The sequence below is a fragment of the Bos javanicus genome, chromosome 10 (genome assembly GCF_032452875.1).
Source record: "Bos javanicus breed banteng chromosome 10, ARS-OSU_banteng_1.0, whole genome shotgun sequence".
Lineage (NCBI taxonomy): Eukaryota > Metazoa > Chordata > Mammalia > Artiodactyla > Bovidae > Bos > Bos javanicus.
The window spans coordinates 82,780,011-82,803,738 of record NC_083877.1 but is presented as its reverse complement, the minus strand read 5'-3'; the positions used below and the strand labels follow the sequence as shown (position 1 = coordinate 82,803,738).

Below are 23,728 nucleotides of genomic sequence, written 5' to 3'. Positions count from 1 at the left end.
CTTTCCTAGGAGACTTTGAGATTCTCAAATCTGACGGTTTTGCAATACATCTTATTTAAGGAATGTGGCAGAGAAACAATTTAAGACACGTTTCACATGGGAGGAAAAATAACTTCCCTACCAAACCACCCTCTCCCCAGTCTTGAGCCCAGCCTCCTCTCTTGCAGGAAATTGTTCTGTTCACTGTCATGTGAAAAGCAAAACACCCGGCAAGAGCAGCAACAGAGTCCTTACTTTCTGGTGTCCATAAATCCCACGGAGTTTATGGTTCCTTCGGGTTTCTTCCATCCGATCAGGTACTTGCTGGTAGCGCCCTGGCGGGGGTAGAAAGTCCGAGGACCGGAGGAGGAGGACGAGGAGGATGAGAAGGAAGGAGCGAGCTGCGGGGGGGTGGCCGGGTGAAGCTCTTCCTTCGGTGAACTTCTGGCGCTGGTGAAGACCACCGGGCTGGCGGAGTGGCGCGAGCTCATGGTACTGAGGAGAGGCGGGACAGAGACAAAGCGGCCGGGTGTGTGTGTGCCTGCTGGGGTCGGCCTGTCAGCCATAAAAGCATCGTCCAGGACGGGTTACGGCCGGTTACAGAACAATGAGTATTTCATAAAATATTAATGGGGCTGGCTGGCCTGCCTTCGCCTTTTCGCTTCAATTTAAATGTCCACTGTCAAAGTACAACATGGTGACGGGGGCTTCTTCTGCACTTTCAGTCAAAAGTAAAAATAGTTAAGACTGTCAGGGACACTCTGAAGTACACCAGCACCGCTGAAGTGTGGTACAGAGAAGTCTCGCAGAGGCATGTGTGTGTGTGTGTGTGTGTGGGCGGTCGGGGGGAGCTGGCAATAACAGGCCTGGCGGTATCAAGAGCTCCCTGTCCTCCCTTCCTCAGAACTCAGGGGCACAGTGACATTCCCGAAGCCTGAGCTCAAGAGGGGAGAGAAGACTGAGCCAGACACGGAGCTCTCCATGTGCTCACGCCCAAGGCCAAAGGGGCATCCTGAGGTCTCCTTCCCCCCGCCACCTGGTAGTAACACACTCTAAAAAGCTGTTTATCAGATTAGACCATACCCCCACTTTACATCACACAAAGTTAACTCACAATGGATTAAAGACTTGAATGCAGGACCCGAAACAGTAAAACTCCTAGAAGAAAACATGGGCAGTAAGCTTCCTGATAGTCATTTTTTGAATCGGACACAAAAATCAAAGGCAACAAAAGCCAAACCAAACAAGACAGACTACATCAAACCAAAAAGCTTCTGGGCAGCAAAGGAAATCACCCACAGAGTGAAAAAGCAACCTACTGAACAGGAGAAAATATTTGCAAATCATGTATCTGATGGGGGTTAATATCCAAAAAAAAATAAAGAACTTATACAACTCAAGAACAAAAAAAGGAAACAATCTGAATTTTTAAAAAATGAGAAGAAAATTTGAACAGACAGTTTTCCAAAGAAGACATACAGATGGCCGACAGGTATAGGAAAAGATGCTCAGCGTCACTAACCGTCAAGGAAATGCAAACCTGAACTGTAATGAGAACTCACACCTGTGAGAATGGCTATCATCATCAGCAAGCTAAGAAATGACAAGTGTGAGCGCAGATCTGGAGAAAAGGGAACCCTTGTGCATGACACTGCTGTTGGCAGCGATGTGGATTGGTGCAGACACTGGGAAAACACTATGGAGGTTGCTCTAAAAATTAGAAAACCAAACTCCTAGAAACAGAGTAGGCGTCAAAGGCAGAGGCTGGAGAGTGGTGGGTGAAATGGTTAGCGTTCAAAAGGTACAAACTCCTAGTTATAAGATAGATAAATCCTAGGGATGTAATATTAGGCGTGATGACTAAAAATGAAAAACTGCTCATCATTGGTGTATTTTAGACTTTGGTTAGAAGTTACAAAATTCAAGTTCTGAAGGACTCAAGGAGAAGACTGCTTATTGTACTTCTAAAACTCAGGCAGGATTTTCAAAACTGGAGATGAAAAGTTTAAGGCGATGTCAGACCTGCTGCTGCTGCTGCTAAGTCGCTTTAGTCGTGTCCGACTCTGTGCAACCCCATAGACGGCAGCCCACCAGGCTCCCCTGTCCCCGGGATTCTCCAGGCAAGAACACTGGAGTGGGTTGCCATTTCCTTCTCCAATGCATGAAAGTGAAAAGTGAAAGTGAAGTCTCTCAGTCATGTCCGACTCTTCGTGACCCCATGGACTGTGGCCTACCAGGCTCCTCCGTCCATGGGATTCTCCAGACAAGAGTACTGGGGTGGGGTGCCATTTCCTTCTCCAGATATCAGATCTGGAGGGCCTTTGATTGCAGGATTTCCATAGTTCCTTCCTAGTGCTCTCATGGGACCTACATTCATATCTCTTGATCCCGGCTGAGTTATTCAACTTAGGCTGAGATCTAAGACAAGTCACTCCAGTGGAGCTGGTTACTGAAGGTTTAGTTAACAGGATGTTGTGTCAAAGCATTCCTCAACAGCACTTGCACTGGTCAAAACCTAATGGTCCTGCTCTGAATAAAGCATGGACTTTGGTTAATAAGAATGCATTGACAGTGACTCCTTAGCTGTGACAAATGTATGATAGCGATGTAAGATAATGAGAACAGGGGAAAATGGGCAGAGGAGGGTACATGAAAATTTTTTGGACTCTCTTTGCAACTTGACTGCAAATTAAAAATGACTCTAAAATAAAAATTTCACTATAAAAACTAAGCAAAAACCAAAAAAAAAAAAAAAAAAACAATAAAAAGTAAAACCCTAATGGTCCAGAGATTTTATATATATATATATATAGTGTGTGCATATACACACACATATACACATATTATATTTATTTTCATATATGTGTGTGATATACACACACATACATATATGAAAATGATTCCTGAACTTCACCTCAAAACTTGCATAAAAATCAATTCCAATTGGACATATATTTAAATGTATATCCAAAGATTCTAGACTGTACCATGGAAGAATATCCTTATGACAGAGTCAGAGGTTTCTTTAACAGGATCATAAATGAAATGATTGAAACTCATTAAAATTAAGAACTTCTATTCATCCAAAGACACAGAGCAGGAGAATATACATAAAACACATATCCAATAGTGGGCTCTTATCCATACATAATTAACTCCTAAAAATTAACGAGAGACAAACCAACAGAAAAATGGGCAAAGATCTGAAAAGGAATTTCACAAGATATCTCAAAGCCATTAAATATGGGCGCTTAACATCATCAGTTATCAGAAAAATATAAATTAACTCCACAAAGAGGGATCACCTACTAGAGTGGCTAAAATTAAAAAGACAGTATCAAATGCTAGAAAGGATGTGAAGCAACCAGCACACTCTCATACTGCAGGAGGTACTTGTTACAACCACTTTGGCAAACCGGTTCACAGCCTCTGCTGAAGCTGAGTATATGTAAATCCTACGCTAGCCATTCCGCTCATAGGTATATACTGAAAAGAAGTACATACATACATGTATCAGAGGACATGTACAAGAACCTGTAACATCCTCAAAGCAGAAATACTCCAAACGCTCAATAACAGAATGGATAAACAAACTGGTGTGTGCTCACAATGGATATATAATACAGCAATGAAAATAAATGAACACTCGGCAACACAGACAAATCTCAGCAACGTAATGTTGACTTAAAGACACCAGACACAGAATAATACATATGGGATGATTTCACTGACATGAAGCCTCCAGATAGGCAGAGTGAGTGTGTGACTTTAGGATTCAGGGTTGTGTTCAGTTGGGGAGGAAGGGGAGGTGCTGGGGAGGGGGACATGTGGGAGGGAGGGTGTCTGGATGCTGGTCAAGTTCCAACAAGTTCTCGATCTGGGTAGTGATGACATGGGTAAGTGCACTTTGGGAAAACCCACTCTGATGTACACTGATGGTCTGTGCCTTTTTCTGTATGTCTGTTACACTTTAATGAAAACATGTCCACAAAAACAAAGCAAAAATAGATGACTTGAAAGGAGAAGGCTAAATCAGTCCCTGAGGCTCTGCAACAGACTGGAGACAGCAGGACACAGCTGGGGTAGGGGGGTGGACAGGATACAGGGCAAAGGTGATCTCAAGGGTTTTCCACACTAACTGGGCCTTAAAACATCCGATTAAATATAACCATCTCCTTTATTTCTGCAACTAAAAAGGAGGAACCAGGTCCAAACTTTACAAAAAATATCATCTTAAAAATGAGTAATGAAGGGAACTTCCCCAAGGAAGGACTACCAATAGTCCTGTGGTCAGGACTCCGCCTTCCAGTGCAGGGAGTGTGGGTTCGATTCCTGGTCTGGAAGCTAAGGTCCTAAGTGCCTCCTGGCCAAGCAATGTTGTAACTAATTCAATAAGCCTAGCCATACTCTAATAATCCTTCTAACAATTTTTCCCCCAAAGATTTTTCTATTTAGGGAGAAGGGGAAAGAGAAGACCCTTCATAAGACCCTTCATAAAACCTCCAAGGGCAACATAACTTTAAAAGCAATGCAGTCTCATTTAGTTTTTACCTCTTAACAATACTCCATTTGTCTGCTTTAAGAATTAAAGAAATGCAGAACTCTTCCACAAGCGCAGTATATTAAGCCAGTGAGAACAGAATAGTAAGAATAGGACTCTGTTATGCAAAAGAGACAAAGTGGAAAGATGAAACAAGGGGATGGTGAAAGACACATAAAGATATAGGCAGGCAAACCCATAGATAATAACACCAGAAATCTAGGTTAACTGCAAATGCATTATCCACATAGGGAGCATCAACACTGAGAAGTTTCTGAAATAGTAAGAGAACATAGCCTTTCAGTTCTGTTCAGTCGCTCAGTCGTGTCCGACTCTTTGTGACCCCATGAATCGCAGCACACCAGGCCTCCCTGTCCATCACCGACTCCCGGAGTTCACTCAGACTCATGTCCATAGAGTCAGTGATGCCATCTAGCCATCTCATCCTCTGTCGTCCCCTTCTCCTCCTGCCCCAATCCCTCCCAGCATCAGAGTCTTTTCCAATGAGTCAACTCTTTGCATGAGGTGGCCAAAGTATTGGAGTTTCAGCTTTAGCATCATTCCTTCCAAAGAAATCCCAGGGCTGATCTCCTTCAGAATGGACTGGTTGGATATCCTTGCAGTCCAAGGGACTCTCAAGAGTCTTCTCCAACACCACTTTGGGGTCCTGTAAAGTCATGTGACAGGTGTGCCACTATCTGTTAGTTACCTAGCGATAAGATCTAATCTTTGGTTAGCAGATTTCTTTCACCTGACCATGACAGTGAACACCAAAGTCACTCAGTCGTGTCTAACTCTTTGCGACCCCAAGGGCTATACAGTCCATGGAATTCTCCAGGCCAGAATACTAAAGTGGGTAGCCTTTCCCTTCTCCAGGGGATCTTCCCAATCTAGGGATCGAACCCACGTCTCCCACAATGCAGGCAGATTCTTTACCAGCTGAGCCACAAGGGAAGCCCGACTTTATATACACCTGACTATACCCACCTCATATATATTCATAACCCAGATGTGGAGATGTCTCAAGCCTCAACCCTGATTACTGTCTGAAGCATATTCCAAAAAAGTGCAAAACCATGAAATCAGGATCTAGTGCACTCACCTTGGATAATCACGCACTTGCTTCACCTGCTTTGATCAGTATCCACCAGTGAGTGACGTGTTTGAATGACTTGAGCCATTCTTCCTCATCACCATGTTAAGATACAGGCTGAGGGCCTCACCGCAGAGATTCTGACTCGGGAGCTTGGGTGGGGTGGGGGACTCGAGAATTTGTACTTCTAACTTGTTCCCAGGATGATGTGGCGGCCCTGATTTCATACCCTGAAAACCATTATACCACAGGTACATTTGATTGCCCTTACTTTACGTTTCTCAGCAACAAGTATGTTGATGTGATAACATCGGTATTCAAAACCCTGGGGCTTTCAAAGACTAAATGTATGGTCGAAATAGAAATAATGAGCCGTGGCAAAAGAATGCAAATTGCACAGTCTGTTAATTTATACATCTTTCCCCCATGTTTCATGACACAGCTATGCCGTTTTTAGCCATAATGAATGTATTGCATAAACGGGAGTGTTATAGAAAAGGCTAAGGGACTTCAAAGGCAAGAGTAATGTGTACAGCACATACAGTTTCTGGAGCTCTGTCCTGCACTATAAACTAAATTACGATCATAATCTCTCTGAGAAGCATTTAATAAGTTGCTGTACTAGATGATAAACTCTTTGAAGGCAGGGATATCTTTGTAAATATATTTAACAATGCCAGAATGCAATAGACTCCCAGTAAAATACTAATCGCACAGAGGGATTCTCTTTAGTATCCACAGAGCACACTATATATTTACTTTCTTTATCTTGTTTATAGTCTGCCTGACTGCAAAGATGGCAGACTAGTGTCTCAAAAAAAAAGTGTCTTATTGGAGTCTGGATGCCAGTGTCTTTTACAGAATAGAGGTGGGGGTGTGAGGAAGTAAAGTAAAAAGATCATTAATCTTACAAATCTCCTGGAATGGCCAGCCTTGGGGACAGGATGTGTTCATTCTTCTTATAGCCATTCACAAGTGGACAGGGTCAGGACAGTCTGCCCCTGTTTAAATGTAAATTCCACGAGGGCTGACATTTTTGTTTCGTTTGTTCACTATTATATCTGTTTGGGGAATAGTCCCTGACCATTATAGGTACTCAATATTTGTTAAAGGAAACTGTTGAATAAACCACAAATTAGCCATCCGTTTTAAATACATGGGATATTTTTGCATAAAGATAGTGTATATTACTTACTATTTAAAACTAGATGTTGCTTTATTTTTATTCTACAGAGTATGTATCTGTTTATAAGTGTATTATTAAAAGGATAATGGCTTAATTATCCATAGACCCTGATTACTGGTTTTATTTGGGACCACAGGCCCTGATTACTGGTTTTATTTGTGAACAGGACAACTGACACCAGCTCCCAGGTGTGAACTGCCAGCACACTTTTGTTCACTAATGGTTATAATCAGGGCCTGCCCTACTTTACAATTGATTAGATCTGGGAACAACGGTAAAAGCAAAAACAACCGATGCACTGGTAGTTCTTCCTTAACTACGTACAACTCACAGCATGAAGGCGAGCACTTTAGTTCATTTGTCCCCTAATTCGTTATCACAGGAGGATCGCTTGGAAGCCTTAAAAATACACATTCTTAGGCCTTAATTCACAGCAAACTGTGGAAAATTCTTCAAAAGATGGGAATACCAGACCATCTGATCTGCCTCCTGAGAAATCTATGCAGATCAAGAAGCAACAGTTAGAACTGGACATAGAACAACAGACTGGTTCCAAATCGGGAAAGGAGTACGTCAAGGCTGTATATTGTCACTTTGCTTATTTAACTTTTACGCAGAGTACATCATGAGAAATGCTGGACTGGATGAAGCACAAGCTGGAATCAAGATTGCTGGGAGAAACATCAATAACCTCAGATATGCAGATGACACCACCCTTATGGCAGAAAGTGAAGAAGAAATAAAGAGCCTCTTGATGAAAGTGAAAGAGGAGAGTGAAAAAGTTGGCTTAAAACTCAACATTCAGAAAACGAAGATCATGGCATCTGGTCCCATCACTTCATGGCAAGTAGATGGGGAAACAATGGAAATAGTGACAGACTTTATTTTCTTGGGCTCCAAAATGACTGTAGATGGTGACTGCAGCCATGAAATTAAAAAACCCTTGCTCCTTGGAAGTAAAGTTATGACCAACCTAGACAGCATATTAAAAAGCAGAGACATTACTTTGCCAACAGAGGTTCATCAAGGCAAAACATTGGTTTTTCCAGTAGTCGTGTATGTTTGTAAAAGTTGGACTATAAAGAAAGCTGAGCACCGAAGAATTGACGCTTTTGAACTGTGGTGTTGAAGAAGACTCTTGAGAGTCCCCTGGACAGCAAGGAGATCCAACCAGTCCATCCTAAAGGAAACCAGTCCTGAATATTCATTGGAAGGACTGATGTTGAAGCTGAAACTCCAGTTCTTTGGTTACCTGACGCAAAGACCTGACTCACTGGAAAAGACCCTGATGCTGGGAAAGATTCAAGGCGGGAGGAGAAGGGGATGACAGAAGATAAGATGGTTGGATGGTATCACCTACTCAATGGACATGAGTCTAAGCTCTGGGAGTTGGTGATGGACAGGGAAGCCTGGCTTGCTGCAGTCCATGGGGTCACAAAGAGTCGGACACAACAGAGTGTCTGAACTGAACTGAGGCCCTAATTCCAAAGATTTAATATAACAGAATTGGGATGATGCCTGAGTTGTGTTTGTTGGCAAAAATCTCCCCGAAGTGTGCACCCCCATTGAGAACTGCTCGAATCCAGCTGAATTATCATATTATTATGACTTCATCAAAATCCAGCTTCACACAGTCAAGATCAAGAGGGGAAAGGCACCCAAATAGTGTTTCTGCAGCCGTGAACTTTGGCCCTCTGCAAGTGTGGATATTAATAATGATTCCTTGGCTCATGTCCCATCTCACTGAACCCCAGAAATGTGTATTTTAACAACCCCCAAAGGACACCCATGTTCCAAAGAGCTAAAGAACAAGTCCATTAGCCCACAGTTCTCTTCCTACTCTACAATGGGTTGTCTCCGCCCTCATCTGTGGTCCCCTCTCCAGGCCCAGCTGTGTGTGTGGGGGGGGGGGGGGGGGGGTGGTGGGACTCCTTTGAAGTCGACCAACCCTCCTGGCCTTGAACCACTCAGAGGGACCTGCCTCCATACACTTCCCCAAGTAATCTCTAAAGTGGCTTTAATTACAAACAACTGAAATGAAGCCGTCAGCTTCATACTTTCAAAGTGGAACTGTGTGGCCGAGCTGTTTCATTTTCCTGGAGATTTCGTATTAATTCAGTATGCTGCAATCTAGTTGTACCCATGGCAAATTAGATCTCTCCCCAGGAACTGTGTAAGAAGGTAATGCGCCAATAATATGGAATAAAAAGAGAAAAGTGGTAAGTGCAGTATCTACTATTTTTCTGTCTGTAGAAAAACTTGAGTCTAGCTGTGTGTATAGGTAAACTGGAAAAAGTGAAAATGAAAGTCACTCAGTTGTGTCCGACTCTTTGCAACCCTATGGACTATAGAGTTCAAGGAATTCACCAGGCCAGAATACTGGAGTGAGTAGCCTTTCCCTTTTCCAGGGGATCTTCCCAACCCAGGGATCAAACCCAGGTCTCTCGCACTGCAGGCGGATTCTTTACCAGCTGAGCCACAAGGGAAGCTCAAGAATACTGGAGTGGGTGGCCTATCCACTCTCCAGCAGATCTTTCTGACCCAGAAATCAAACTGCAGTCTCCTGCACTGCAAGTGGATTCTTTACCAACTGAGCTATCAGAGAAGCCCAAGAATTTAGTTAGGGTGCTCTTGGATTACACATGAAGAGACACTAGCTTTCTTTCTTACATGAAGTATAGGGCATTTTCCCTTTCTTAAAAATGAACCAACATTTGATTTATTTGGTCATTCCAGGACATGAATTAAAACATTTTTTTTTCAATTGATATAGTTGATTTAAAATGCTGTGTTAGTTCAAGTGTCCATCAAAGTGATTCATATACATATGTATCTCCTTTCTCAGGTTCTTTTACACTATAGGGTATTACAAGATATTGACTAGAGTTCCCTGTCCTTGTTTATCTAGCTTATATATAGTAGTGAATTAATCCCAAACTCCTAACTTATCCCTCCCCATCCTTTCCCCTTTGGTAACTATAATATTATTTTCTTGTCTGTGAGTCTCTTTCTGTTTTATAAGTAAGTTCACTAGTAGTATTTTTAAAGATTGCACATATAAGTGATGTCATATAATATCTGTCTTTCTCTGTCAGACTGACTTCACTTAGTACGATCATGGGTCCATCCATGTTGCTGCAAATGGCATCATTTCATTTTCTTTTTATGGCTGAGTAACATCCAATTGTGTAATATACCACATCTTTATGCATGCCTCTGTCAGTGGACATTTAGGTTGCCTCACGTCTTGGCTGGTGTAAACAGTGCTACCATGAACTAGTGTGCACAGGACATGAATTTTGAAACAAAAGAGAGGACACACACATGCAAGATTCGTCTCATAAAGAGAGGAGAGGAGGCAACGGGGTGTCGGAGAATCTGAGTCTGAATCTGTCCAAACTTCTCATCTTGACCAGCTGCTCAAAGGAAACCATGAACAAATGTGCTGCAACCTGACTATTCACATTCCCAGCTGCGGTCAAACTTGACAGGAGACAATGCTAGATGACTCGTTTCCAAAGGGGCGCTAGTTACGGTGGCTGCCACTCTGCAGAGGAGGAGCGACATCCGCTTGTTGATCTTGGGAAGGGATGATCCCCACAGGACAGGGTACCCTGCAGATTAGGAGTCAACGCCCCAACTGGTGAAGCTAAGAGGGCCTGGGAAACAGTTCTGCGATTTCTGGGTCATGAACGAGGCCACCACGTCCTACAGAAAACATCTGCCCCCCACTCTGTACCACTGAGAGCTGCCGAAGAAGACACTTGGGAGTCCCCTACTATCCACGCACGACAGAGAGGGGCGGATTTTATAGAGCCTTGGAAGGTATTTTCAGGAGGGGAAGAGCAGCAATTAGTCACTTGTCAAGCGGCTGTGGCAAGATCTGCCCAAAGGCTGGAAGCTGATCAGGTTTCCTGTGATTACTTGCACAGATAACAAACAATCTTTTGGGTGACAGATAATGTGGAGGATAATGATTAGGGAGGACTCCCCTCACTGGGTGCAGCACTAGCCAATTCTGTCTGATACTGGCTCTGCACTTTAGGAGGGCTCTGAAGACACTAATTATAAAGGACTGAGGGGAAAAGAAGTGCAGCAGGAATGATGAAGCTGGCAAAGGGGATATCCAAGTGACTGCTGTAAAGAAAACTGTTCACGTATAGGAGGGAGATAGTGAATAAGGCGGAGACGGCAATGGCACCCCACTCCAGTACTCTTGCCTGGAAAATCCCATGGCGGAGGAGCCTGGTAGGCTGCAGTCCATGGGGTCACTAAGAGTCGGACACGACTGAGCGACTTCACTTTCACTTTTCACTTTCATCCATTGGAGAAGGAAATGGCAACTCACTCCAGTGTTCTTGCCTGGAGAATCCCAGGGACGGGGGAGCTTGGTGGGCCGCCGTCTATGGGGTCGCACAGAGTCGGACACAACTGAAGTGACTTAGCAGCAGCAGTGAATAAGGGCAAGAACACATGGACACATAAGGCATTGGGAAATGACTGGTTAGGCCTGCCCAGCAGAAGAGACCTCAGGGGTCATGGTGGACCTCAAGCTGAATAAGTCTACAATGCTGAGCTAGTTAATAGGGAGCTGCTCAGTCACGTCAGTCATGTCCAACTCTGTGCAACCCCATAGACGGCAGCCCACCAGGCTCCCCGTCCCTGGGATTCTCCAGGCATGAACACTGAAATGGGTTGCCATTTCCTTCTCCAATGCATGAAAGTGAAAAGTGAAAGTGAAGTCGCTCAGTCGTGTCTGACTCTTAGCGACCCCATGGACTGCAGCCCACCAGGCTCCTCCGTCCATGGGATTTTCCAGGCAAGAGTACTGGAGTGGGGTGCCATCTCCTTCTCTGAATAGGGAGCTAATAAAATGTAACTATGAATATTATTATTTTATTAGGCATAGCTGAGAAAAGTGTCATGTCCAGAATTGGCATCTAAAAAGGATAAAGAAAAAGCAGGAAACTCGAGGAGCAAAGTTTCTTGGGAGATACATGTTTACTGAAGGAAAAGTAGCAAGATAAGTACACTCAGTGATAGAAAGCTCTTTAAGAAGGAAATGGCAGAAAACCTTTTGTCTTAAAAGTACATCTACAGTTTGCAATACCTTTGATAACCTTTTTCTTTTTTTTAAAACCTCAACAAACACAGAAACAGCCATTTAGTAAGGGGCTGCTGCTGCTGCTAAGTCGCTTCAGTCGTGTCCGACTCTGTGTGATCTCGGAGACGCCAGCCCACCAGGCTTCCCCGTCCCTGGGATTCTCCAGGCAAGAACACTGGAGTGGGTTGCCATTTCCTTCTCCAATGTATGAAAGTGAAAACTGAAAGTGAAGTCACTCAGTCGTGTCCAACTCCTAGTGACGCCATGGACTGCAGCCCACCAGGCTCTTCTGTCCATGGGATGGACTAGGTATTAATTAGTTACAGATAGGTGGCAGTAGTGGTAAAGAGTCTGCCTGCCAGTTCAGGAGTCCCAAGAGATATGGGCTCAATCCCTGGGTTGGGAAGATTCCCTGGAGAAGGGAATGGAAACCCACTCCAGTATTCTTGCCTGTAAAATCCCATGAACAGAGGAGCCTGGCAGGCTGCTGTCCATGGAAGTCATGAAGAGTCAAACATGACTGAGCAAATGAGCATACACATCTAAGGGACAAGCTTGGTGAAACAGGACTGCCAAAGGCCCTGTGGCTGGTCAATGACAGAACTGAGCCTTGAACCTGAATCTCAGGATCCAAATCTATTTCCCCTACATTTCTCTTTGGACTTGCCTGGAGGTGAAGGTCTATTACCAGATATATGCTGTTACATTATTTTCAAACTGTCTCTTATTGGCACAGATATGTTTCATAATCTAAGACTTGAAAAATCTTCATCTTTAGAAAAGACAGCTCAGAAAAACCTGCAGCCAGAGGAATTTCAGATAGGCAGATATAGGACAAAATTTTGACGAGTGAGGGGACTGACAAATTACTCTGAAAGATTATGGAATTTCTCTCCTTGCTAAGAATGACCTCTGCATCAAGAAATCTGATATCTGGGGCTTGATGAGAGCTCTCATTTTCTCAATGTTGAAATTTCAGCCACAGTAGTTCTGATTTTCACAGTCTTTGAGGTAAGCTGAATATTACCAATGTTCTGGCTAAAATAATCACCCACTCTCATAAGCTTTCATAAGAAATGGAAATGGGGCAAGACAGGCCAGATCACCTGGAGTTCTGATGTGTCAAAGCAAAATAAAATAGAACCCTGATGTTCACAGTGTGTGGGACCGTAAAGCAACAATTATCAAAGAAAACGATTCATAAACATGATAAGTAGAGCCAACTACCTGTTGGAGAGGAGTCCTGGGGAATTTTACAGGCTTCATGTTAAAGTCTAAGTCCGTTAAACTTAGAAAAATAATTCAGTCTGACTCTAAGAAAAAAATGTAGGAGACATTAATTGTTAGTAATTTAAAAAGATTCCAGGCAGAAGAGATTTAAGAGGGAAACATTACAGATAAAGACAACAGAATAATCTCTAAACAAAGAAGGAAGGCCCATTTTTCACCCAGGGTTTCAAAGAAGGCAGAGAACAAAATTTAAACTCGTAAGCTCGAACACATTACACACAGGCACTCATACATAGATTGTTACTATGCTAGGGTAATCTGAGGCATTTCTTAATCTTCCATGTAAACTGAATATAAAAAGTCCTTCTTTACCTTACTCTCAAGAAACATACACCCTTTCTGGCATGAGTAGTTAACTTATTAGGTCAACCAGAAGAAAAGACCCATTCATGAAATTAAACTGTACTAACATCTGTGGGCAGCCATTTTTCCTGGCCTTTAATCACTGGCTCTAGGGAAGGTAAGACACCAACTTATATCCAGATTTTGAATGATATTTGTAGATAAGCTGTTATAAAGGATCCCCATGTTATATTCTGCAGGATAAAAAATCTTATGTAGAAGTGACTTTACTGAAGAACTCATGCCATACAAGGACTTTATGGTCACTCTTAAATACACACTTACATATAAAAGCACTGAAGCTCTGGGCAGATACTGACACATCTATACGATAAGCTTTGGAACATGGTAATCGTTTTCCAGAGGAGTCAGGAGTTTAGGATTTGTCGTATTTTCAAACTGGTTTATTTGTAAGGACCTTGAGACATCAGGAAAAAGTGGGAAGACTAAGGAAGAAATTAATCCTATTTGCTCATCAAAATGTACTGAGCATCCATAATGCTGGCACACTGGGCATCTGTCTTTTATGCTCATAGGATAGTGCGGCACATACTATGCAAAGGTGCTTAGCATGAACACACTGGGTAAGAAATCCTCTTACAGGAGGGCAGTAAAAACGTGTATGTGAGATGGCCAAGAGGTACTTGAAAAGATGCTCCACGTCATTCACTTTTCCTTCCTTATTCATGCTCGATCATGTCCAACTCTTTGCAATCCCACGGACTGTAACTCGCCAGGCTCCTCTTTCTATGGAATTTTCCAGGCAAGCATACTGGAATGGGTTGTCATTTCCTCCTCCAAGGGATCTTCCCTACTCAGGGACGGAACCTGAAACTTTTGCATTCGCAGGTGATTCTTTACCAACTGAGCCACATACGAAGCCCAATTAATCGTTAAAGAAATGCAAATCAAAATGGTCAGAATGGCCATCGTCAAAAACTTACAAACAATAAATGCTGGAAAGGGTGTGGAGAAAAGGGAACTCTCCTGCACTTTGGCGGGAATGTAAATTGATACAGCCATTTTAGAGAACAGGATGGAGTTCCTTAAAAAATTAAAAACAGAACTTAAAAATATAACCCAGCAATCGCACTACTGGCATTTGCCCTGAGAAAATCATAATTCAAAAGACACATATCCCCCAACGTTCACTCTAGCACTATTTACAACAGCCAGGACATGGAAACAACCTGTGTCTACTGACAGATGAATGAATAAGTAAGATGCGGACTTTTCTTCTTGGGCTCCAAAATCACTGCAGATGGTGACTGCAGCCAGGAAATTAAAAGACCCTTGCTGTTTGGAAGAAAAGCTATGATCAACCTGGACAGCATATTAAAAAGCAGAGATATTACTTTGCCAACAAAGGTCTATCTAGTCAAAGTTATGGTTTTTCTAGCAGTCATGTATGGATGTGAGAGTTGGACCATAAAGAAAGATGAGTGCTGAAGAATTGGTGCTTTTGAACTGTGGTGTTGGAGGTTCTTGAGAGTCCTGAATATGCATTGGAAGGACCGATGCTGAAGCTGAAGCTCCAATACTTTGGCCACCTGATGAGAAGAGCTGACTTGTTTGAAAAGACCCTGATGCTGGGAAAGACTGAAGGCAGGAGAAGGGGATAACAGAGGATGAGATGGTTGGATGGCATCACCAACTTGAGAGACATGAGTTTGAGTAAACTCTGGGAGTTGGTGATTGACAGGGAGACCTGGCATGCTGCAGTCCATGGGGTCACAAAGAGTTGGACATGACTGAGTGACTGAACGAAACATCTTATACAATGGAATATTACTCAGCTGTAAAAAGGAGCGAAATGAAATTGGGTTCATTTGTAGAGATGTGGATGGACCTAGAGTTGGTCATGCAGAGTGAAGTAACCCAGAAAGAGTAAAACAATTTATTGTATATTAATATGTGCATGTGGAATCAAGAAAAATGGAAGATGACTAGCTCCAGGGCAGGAATAGAGACACGGAAGTAGATAATGTATGCGTGGACACAGCAGGGAAGGAGAGAGTGGGATGAACTGGCAGATGAGGTTGACATGTATACACTGTGCTGTGCTCAGTCAAATCTGACTCTTTGCGATCCCAAGGACTGTAGCCCTCCAAGATACTCTGTCAACGGGATTTCCAGGCAAGAATACTGGAGTGAGTTGCCATCCCCTTTCTCCAGGGGATCTTCCTGACCCAGGGATCGAATCTGTGTCTCCTGCATTGAAGGGCAGATTCTTTACCCCTGAGCCACCTGGGAAGCCCATATACATACCGCCATGTGTAGAACAGATAGCAGGTGGAAGCTGTGGTATAGCACAGGGAGCTCAGTTCTCTGTGATGACCTAAGTGGGTGGGAATGGGCGTGTGGGAGGGAGGTCTAAGAGGCAGGGGAATATATGTATACAAAGAGCTGATTCATTCTGTTGTACAGGAGAAACTAACAAAACATTGTAAAGCAATTATACCCCAATTAAAAAAAAACAAACAAACTTTGAATTTGTAGTTAATAAAGCTTCCGGTCCCTCTCCCCAAATGTATATGTGATCACATGTTGTTTTTCAGTCACACAGTCGTGTCCGACTCTGGGAACCCATGGACTGCAGCACACCAGGCTTCCCTGTCCCTCACCATCTCCCTGAAGTTTGCCCAGGTTCGTGTCCCTTGCATCGATGATGCCATCCAGCCATCTCTTCCTTTGACGATCTCTTCTCCTACACTCAATCTTTCCCAGCACCAAGGACTTTTCCAATGAGTCAGCTGTTCACATCAGATGACCAAAGTACCGGAGCTTCAGCTTCAGCATCAGTTCTTCCAACAAGTATTCAGGGTTGATTTCCCTTAAGACTGACAGGTTTGATCTCCCCACTGTCCAAGGGACTTTCAGGAATCTTCCCCAGCAACATAATTCAAAGGCATCGATTCTCTGGTGCTCTGCTTTCTTTACAGTCCAGCTCTCATAATCATATGTGACCACTGGGAAGACCACAGCCTTGACTATATGGACCTTTGTTGGCAGAATAATGTCTGCTTTTCCATATACTGACTACGTTTGTCATCGTTTTCCTGCCAAGAGGCAACTGTCCTCTGATCTCATGGTTTCGGCCACCGTCCGCAGTGATTTTGGATCCCAAGAAGAGGAAATCTGTCACTACTTCCACCTTTTCCCCTTCTATTCGAAATGCAGTAATGGGGCTGGATGCCATGATCTTAGTTTTTTAATATTTAGTCTTAACCCGGCTCTTTCATTCCTCCTTCACCCTCATCAAGAGACTCTGTAGCTCCTCTTCGCTTTCTCTCATTAGAGTGGTATCATCTGCATATCTGAGATTGTTGATGTTTCTCCCACCTATCTTGATTCCAGCTTGTAACTCACCCAGCCCGGCATTTCTCATGATGTGCTCCGCATACAGGTTAAACAAACAGGGTGACCGCAGACAGCCTCCTTTCTCAATCTTGAACCAATCAGTTGTTCCATACAGGGTTCTAACTGTTGCTTCTTGACCTGCATACAGTTTCTCAGGAGACAGGTAAGAGGGACTGGTATTCCCACCTCTTTAAGAGCTTTCCACAGTTTGTTATGATCCACACAGTCAAAGGCTTTAGTGTAGTCGACGAAACAGCAGCAGATGCTTTTCTGGAATTCCCTTGCTTTCTGTATGATTCGGCAAATGTTGGCAATTTGATCTCGGATTCCTGTCTTTTCTAAACCCAGCTTGGACGCTTGGACATCTGGAAGTTCTTGGCTCGCATAATGCTGAAGCCTAACATGCAAGATGCTAAGCATGACCTTACTAGTATTCCTGTGGCCACTGCTGGGTCTTCCAGATTTGCTGACATAGTGCGTGCAACACCTTGATGGCATCATCCTTTAGGGTTCTGAACAGCTCTATTGGAATTCTATTGCATCTGTTAGCTTTATTAACCAGAGAAGGCAATGGCACCCCACTCTAGTACTCTTGCCTGGAAAATCCCATGGATGGAGGAGCATGGAAGGCTGCAGTCCATGGGGTCGCTGAGGGTTGGACACAACTGAGTGACTTCACTTTCACTTTTTACTTTCATGCATTGGAGAAGGAAATGGCAACTCACTCCAGTGTTCTTGCCTGGAGAATCCCAGGGACGGGGGAGCCTGGTGGGCTGCCGTCTATGGGGTTGCACAGAGTCGAACACGACTGAAGCGACTTAGCAGCAGCAGCAGTTTTATTAACAGCAGTGCTTCCTAAGGCCCACTGACTTCACACCCCAGAATGTCTGGCTCTGGGTGACACACCACCCACCCCATGTGATCACATAAGTGGATACTAATTGGCGTGAGGGCTCTGAGGGGGTCTGTGGGAAGCAGGACAGCTGGTAATAAGGGGTGGGGAACAGAAGTCTGGACACTCAAAACAGGTCAGGTCAGGATGCTACAAATGAGATGTGTGTGCAAGTCCAAGGTGGGGTTTTTAACTTATTATTTTTTTTTTTTTTTGCCACACTGTGGAGCATTTGGGATATTAGTTCCCCAACCAGGGATGGAATCCCCCTACAGTGGAAGCACAGAGTCTTGACCACTAGACTGCCAGGGGATTCCCCTTTAGCTTTATAATACGTGGTCATGAACTTAGTTCTGCCATCAGCAGTGGCCGGTGGTCAGCAGGATGAGAGTTCTGTAAACTAAGGAAGTCTTCGGTCACCCACAAATACACACTGCCTACTTCCAAGACCAGAACTCTAAGACAAAGTGAACCCAGCTGATAAGAGTATACTAAAATTGAAACTATCTTCACCTTTCCTATGATCACCACGGATCATTTTTCTGAGTGGTTTAAGACCTGTAAGTGAAACACCCATTACAAAAACAAATTTCGTTTTAAAACAGCTCTCCCTAAATTTCCAAGCTTCAAGCTTCATAGACAATGTGTATTCTAGCAGTAACACTTAAGAGCAATTAATAGACTTTTTAATTGTAGAAAGCTTTCAGTGTGTACGGCTCCTCTCAGTGACACCCAGATAGAATAACCCTCTGTAATTACCAACCTACATTATAAGCAGTTCTCTTGGGAGGGCCACACAAAACCTGCACAGCCATCAACAGGCAGACTGGAGGACAGAGGCAGCAGGAACACAGCCCAGCAGAAATGTGCAGTGGAGCTTAATCACCGTAATTTAGATTTTGTCACCAAGCCCCAGGTACAAGCTCTTTTATGCACTGTCAAGAGATCTCCACATTAATTGCTGTTCCTGTCTTCCGAGGACGCAAACACCCTAATTTGCAGTGATTTTAGTTTCTCGAGCAATGTGCATTTGGTGGCTGAGTCCCCCCTTTCCTCCAGAAAAGGAAGTCTGCTAAAGCTCTGATTATCCAGCTCCCTCTGCCAAGATCAACAAACTGGAGTCACAAAGCATCCGTATTTACCAGAGTCGCAAATGAATGTGACTCAACCTACCAGTGGGTGGGAAGCCCTGCCATCCTCCCTGAAAGGCCACATTCTTCCCAAGCAACCTTGACTTTCAACAGAAGAGCTATTTCTAAATGATGATTTCAATGATTTCTGCATGGTCAGTTGGAAGCAGAAAATGTGGCTAATCCTTTAAGACCTTCAGGCAGCCTCAGTCAGCACATTCAGACAATGCTAACCCAGGTGCCAACTTTTCAGAGGGTGCTTCGTACCTCCCCTCGGATTTGGTAGATCTGTTAGATTGGACAGCCCACGTTCTATGCTTTGGCTTCAGAGGCCCAGCACTTTTTAACTTTATTCCAGAGCAATGCCATTCTAGACAAGACCTGTGACTTTCTCCTGCCATCCAATTAGATCAGAGATACATTCCCCAGATGGAGTACTACTTCAAAAAAGACATTCTCTTTTCAGAATGAAGAACTGAAAACCAAATCTAGGAGTCAAGGTAAACCTGAAAACCACAGAGGAACTACTGTGAACTGAAAAATGTTCTGAGTCAGTGCACAGGCTGTACTTAATGAGGCAGTGGGTGTGCTAGAAACAGCAAGCCAGTCACATAACTGAGTCAAGTGATTCTACATCTACATTATATTATCATGGTATTTGATGCCTGGCTTTCTGTTTTCCAAACACTTCCTTAATCCATCTGCACCAAACATTCTATTTTCTGAATTATGGACTGGAAATTGGATACATGTTACCCAAGAATACTGAGATGACTTTCCCAATTGCTTTTCTGCTTAGGGGGCCGTGCAGTTTCCAGGCCTGTCACCATCTCTTTTTATTACTGCAACACGGTGATGGTAAACAGAGATAAAACTCAGGAAATGCTTCATACCATCAATGTTTTAAAAGATGGGAAGTGTGTGCATCTTATCAGTAACAATACAGACAACGGGAGAAGTTGACTATTTAACTGATCAAGTGAAACAAATCCAAATTAAGTCAAGTATGTCCTCTCTCGTGAAGATTACCTGGGGTTTACTGACAGATTATGTGCCTGGATTCCCACTGGAAAAGCAAAACTAAACTCAACTTCTCTGATGCTTTTCTTTAGGGCGTAAGAGTAAAAGAGGACTGGAAGACGCCAAGGTTAGATGCTATCACACAAGCTGATCAATGACTGACAACAAAAGAAGGCAAAAGGAGAAACCACCATGAGATTAACAGGCCCCCAAAGATAGTGACGAGTGTTTCCTCCCTAAAAGGACGAATAGCTTGTCATATTCTGGACTGTAGGCTCAAACACCAAAGAGGAAATGAAAAACAGTATTTATCCTGCCTATCAGCGTGATCACCGAGGATACAGGGGAATGTGCACGCTTCTATTCTGAAAGGTAGATGGGCTGTGTCTAATTTTAGCCATGCTTTCCTGTTGGACACCCCTTGCCCTCAACACATCACTGTCAGGAGCCAATTACTGAAAACAGATTGCTGTGCAAACACTGGATAAGCAACGTCCTCTGATAGAGAGTGTTAAGGATGCGTCCAGCATCAAACATGATATGCCCTGTTAGTCTTGGAAAAGACCCCTTCCTTTCAAAAATATGGTCCAGATTTTCTTACTTCTTCAATAGACTGTCTCATTCTACATTCTCTATCACTAGCAGGAAGCCACAGGACAAAATTCTCCTCTCATTCTGGTATGCAGTTAGGCACATTTTTATAAAATCAAATACAGCTACAAAAAAACAGATGTGCAAACCTTTCTCACAGTTTAAAATAATGTACTAGGATGGTAGAAATAAAGGATTTGTATGGTAAATAAGTATATAAAAATTAACCACCATTGTGCAAAAGGCGGCCCCCCTGCTCCTTTTTAAAAAAATATACTCTTGATGGAAGGAAAGTGAGAAGAGGCCAGAAACTGGATGCAGGAGGCGGGAGTGGGAGGGGCAGTTACCTGGTGTGGGAAGCAGCATCATTGATACTGAACGTGGGGTTCTCCCTGGTCAGAGGGCTCGAGCCGGCCTGGCTCTTGGTGTGGATGTCCAAGCTCAGGGAGGACTCGGTTTTCCGGTCCAGGCCGTGGCTCTCTGCCTCTAAAGTCCGATCTGCCATGGAGATGACTTCGCTGGAACTGTGCCACAGCGGGGCCACTTTCTCCTTGCCCGGCCCCGAGCGCGGCGACGAGGTGGCCGCCCCCAGGGAGGCCGTGCTGCCGTGGCTGGGGCCGTACGAGGTGGTGTCGATGCCGCTGTCCGCGGAGGTGCCCTGCAGGTAGTTGTAGCTGTTGAGCTCGGCCTCGGTGCGGTCCCCGTCGTACCACTTCTCGTCGCTGTGGGCGCTCGACGCGTTGCTGGACAGGGTGTTGCTGCTGGAGTGGCTCGAGTAGTGGCTGTCGGACTGCAAGGAAAGCAGGGTTCCTTAACGACAGGCTGGGCTTCTTGAAGAGCAGGAAACAAATACCGGGGGAATGACTCTGAAATGTGTCTTCCTAGGGGGTTCGAGACACAAAAACGCCTCTATGATGACTAAAAGCAAGGCGGGGGTACCTGGAAAAACCTATTCAGAAGATTTCACGGCAGGACGTGCTGGAAACTTTGCTGTTTTAGAATCCACTTTTCATTATTTAGTTTGCTTAGCTTATGCTGAAGCAACTATAGCATCGAAGGAGTCTTAATCAGGGGGGAAAAAAACATCCCTAAACTGACACTGGATGTGTGCTTAGTCGCTCAGTCATACCCGACTCTTTGTGACCCTGTGGACTGCAGCCTGCCAGCCTCCTCTGCCCATGGGATTCTCCAGGCAAGAACACTGGAGTGGGTTCCCACTTCTCCAGGGGATCTTCCCGACCCAGGGATCGAATGGGTCTCCTGCACTGCAGGTGGAACTTTACCATCTGTGTGACCAGCAAAGTCAAAACTGTCATTAGAGTCTTCTAATATCTCAGTCTTAAAATAGAAAGTGATACTTCCAAGGGGCTTTTAACTAGAAAGACCGTATTGGTCAGAGTAAACAGAAGGCAGAACGTAAGACTTTTTCTTAGAAAGAAAAGATATCTTTTCTTTCTTCATATAGCATCTATTTAGGAGACAGCTTTTCTAAGGAATGCTAAGAGGTAAAATTTATACAGATGTGTTGAGAAACTAGATATCCACATACAAGAAAGAATGAAGTTGGGTTTTTACCACATAGAAAAATAAACTCAAAAAGGTCAAAGACCTAAGTGTCAGGGCTAAAACTACAGAACTCTTAGAAGAAAATATAGGTATACATCTCCATGGATTATGTATACAAATTAGGTATACAAACGATTAGAGTATGCAATGGTTTCTTAAATAGGACACAAAAAGTAAAAAAAAAAAACAAAAAAAAACAGAAGAGAAAATAAACTGGGCTTCATCAAAATTAAAAACTTCCGTGCTTCAAATAACCCAATAAAAAATGGGCAAGGGATTTGAATAGTCATTCATCCAAAGAAGATATACAAATGGTCAACAAGCATATGAAAAGATGCTCAGTATCATTAGTCATTAGGGAAATGCAAATCAAAGCCACAGTGAAGTAACACTTCATACACACTAGAATAAAGGCAGACAATAAGGATGGTGGGCATTGTTGGTAGGATGTAAAACGGGGCAGCTCTGTGGGAAAACAGCTGCAATTATATACTCAAGGGAAATGAAAACCTACGTCAACAAGAAAAACTTCCACATGAATTTTAAAGAGCATTATTTTTAATAGCCAAAAAAGTAGACATCGCTCACATGTCTATCAATGGATGAAAAAATGTTGTTATATCCATACAACGGCCTATTATTCAGTCATAAAAAGATGCGAAGTACTAACACATGCTCCAACAGATGAACCTTGAAAACATGCTGAGTGAAAGAAGCCAGACACAGAAGGCAACACACTATATGATTCCATTCATATGAAATGTCAACATGTGGACATTCTGTGGCACATCCGCAGGCACAGAAAGTAAGTTCGTGGTTGTCAATGGCTTGGAGGGGATGGAAGAGTTAGGCTTTCTTTTCAGGGTGATGAAAATGTTCTGGAGTTAAATCATGGTACTGGTTGCACAACTCTGTGACTATACCAAACACCATGAAATAGTACACTTTAAATGTGTGAATGTTTTGATATGTGAATAATGTGAATCATATCTCAATTTAAAAAAATGTGGGCAGAATGCTTGTTGGATAGTGGCTTGGTTGCTCAGAAAGATTTTACCATTTATCAAAGAAATATGATTTCAAAGGATATCTGAGTAAAACAGTATTTAAATTAGAGGGCTGAAAGTTCAGATACTTGGTGGAGATTGAGAGAAAAGAAGAGGAAAGACGTGTGTGTGTCTTGACTGGCTACGGAAAGGGGGCTGGAGGAGGACAAATCTCAAAGTGAAAGATCTCCCCTTGCAAAAGGATTTCCCAGTTACTTCACTGGTGCTACTCTAGTTTCTCTCAATAACTACTTGCATTACAAGGCCATCATTTAATTTGCCCAGTTGCTACAGGGCAGAACCCCTGGAGCACCTGGACCTGGGCTATAGAATTTGCTAACCCCAGGCCATGTATGGCGACTGGGCACTTAAAAATGTGGCCAGTCCACAATCAGATGTGTTGAGAGTGTAGAGTATGTGACAAATTTATATGTAGATATGACTTAAACCACATTTGTAATTTTAAGTGCTCTAGCCAAATTTTAGAAAAAGAAACAGGTGAAATTAACTTTGAGAATATTTTTTATCTAACCAGATCTAGCCAAAAGAGTATTTGACCATGTAATCAATATAAAAAGTGTTAATGAAG

General features: G+C 43.4%; 1 protein-coding gene across 22 annotated transcripts in view; it reads right to left on the bottom strand.

Annotated features, from left to right (window-relative positions):
• The window catches only part of SIPA1L1 (signal induced proliferation associated 1 like 1), a 520,024-nt gene that overhangs the window by 16,946 nt on the left and 479,350 nt on the right, over positions 1-23,728 (bottom strand). For all 22 annotated transcript variants that reach the window (XM_061429305.1, XM_061429299.1, XM_061429298.1 and 19 more), the window contains 2 exons: positions 20,875-21,317; positions 235-474 (listed from right to left, as the gene is read on the bottom strand). In XM_061429305.1, the coding sequence (XP_061285289.1) occupies positions 235-474; positions 20,875-21,317 (683 nt within the window). The remainder of the gene's footprint in view (positions 1-234; positions 475-20,874; positions 21,318-23,728) is intronic.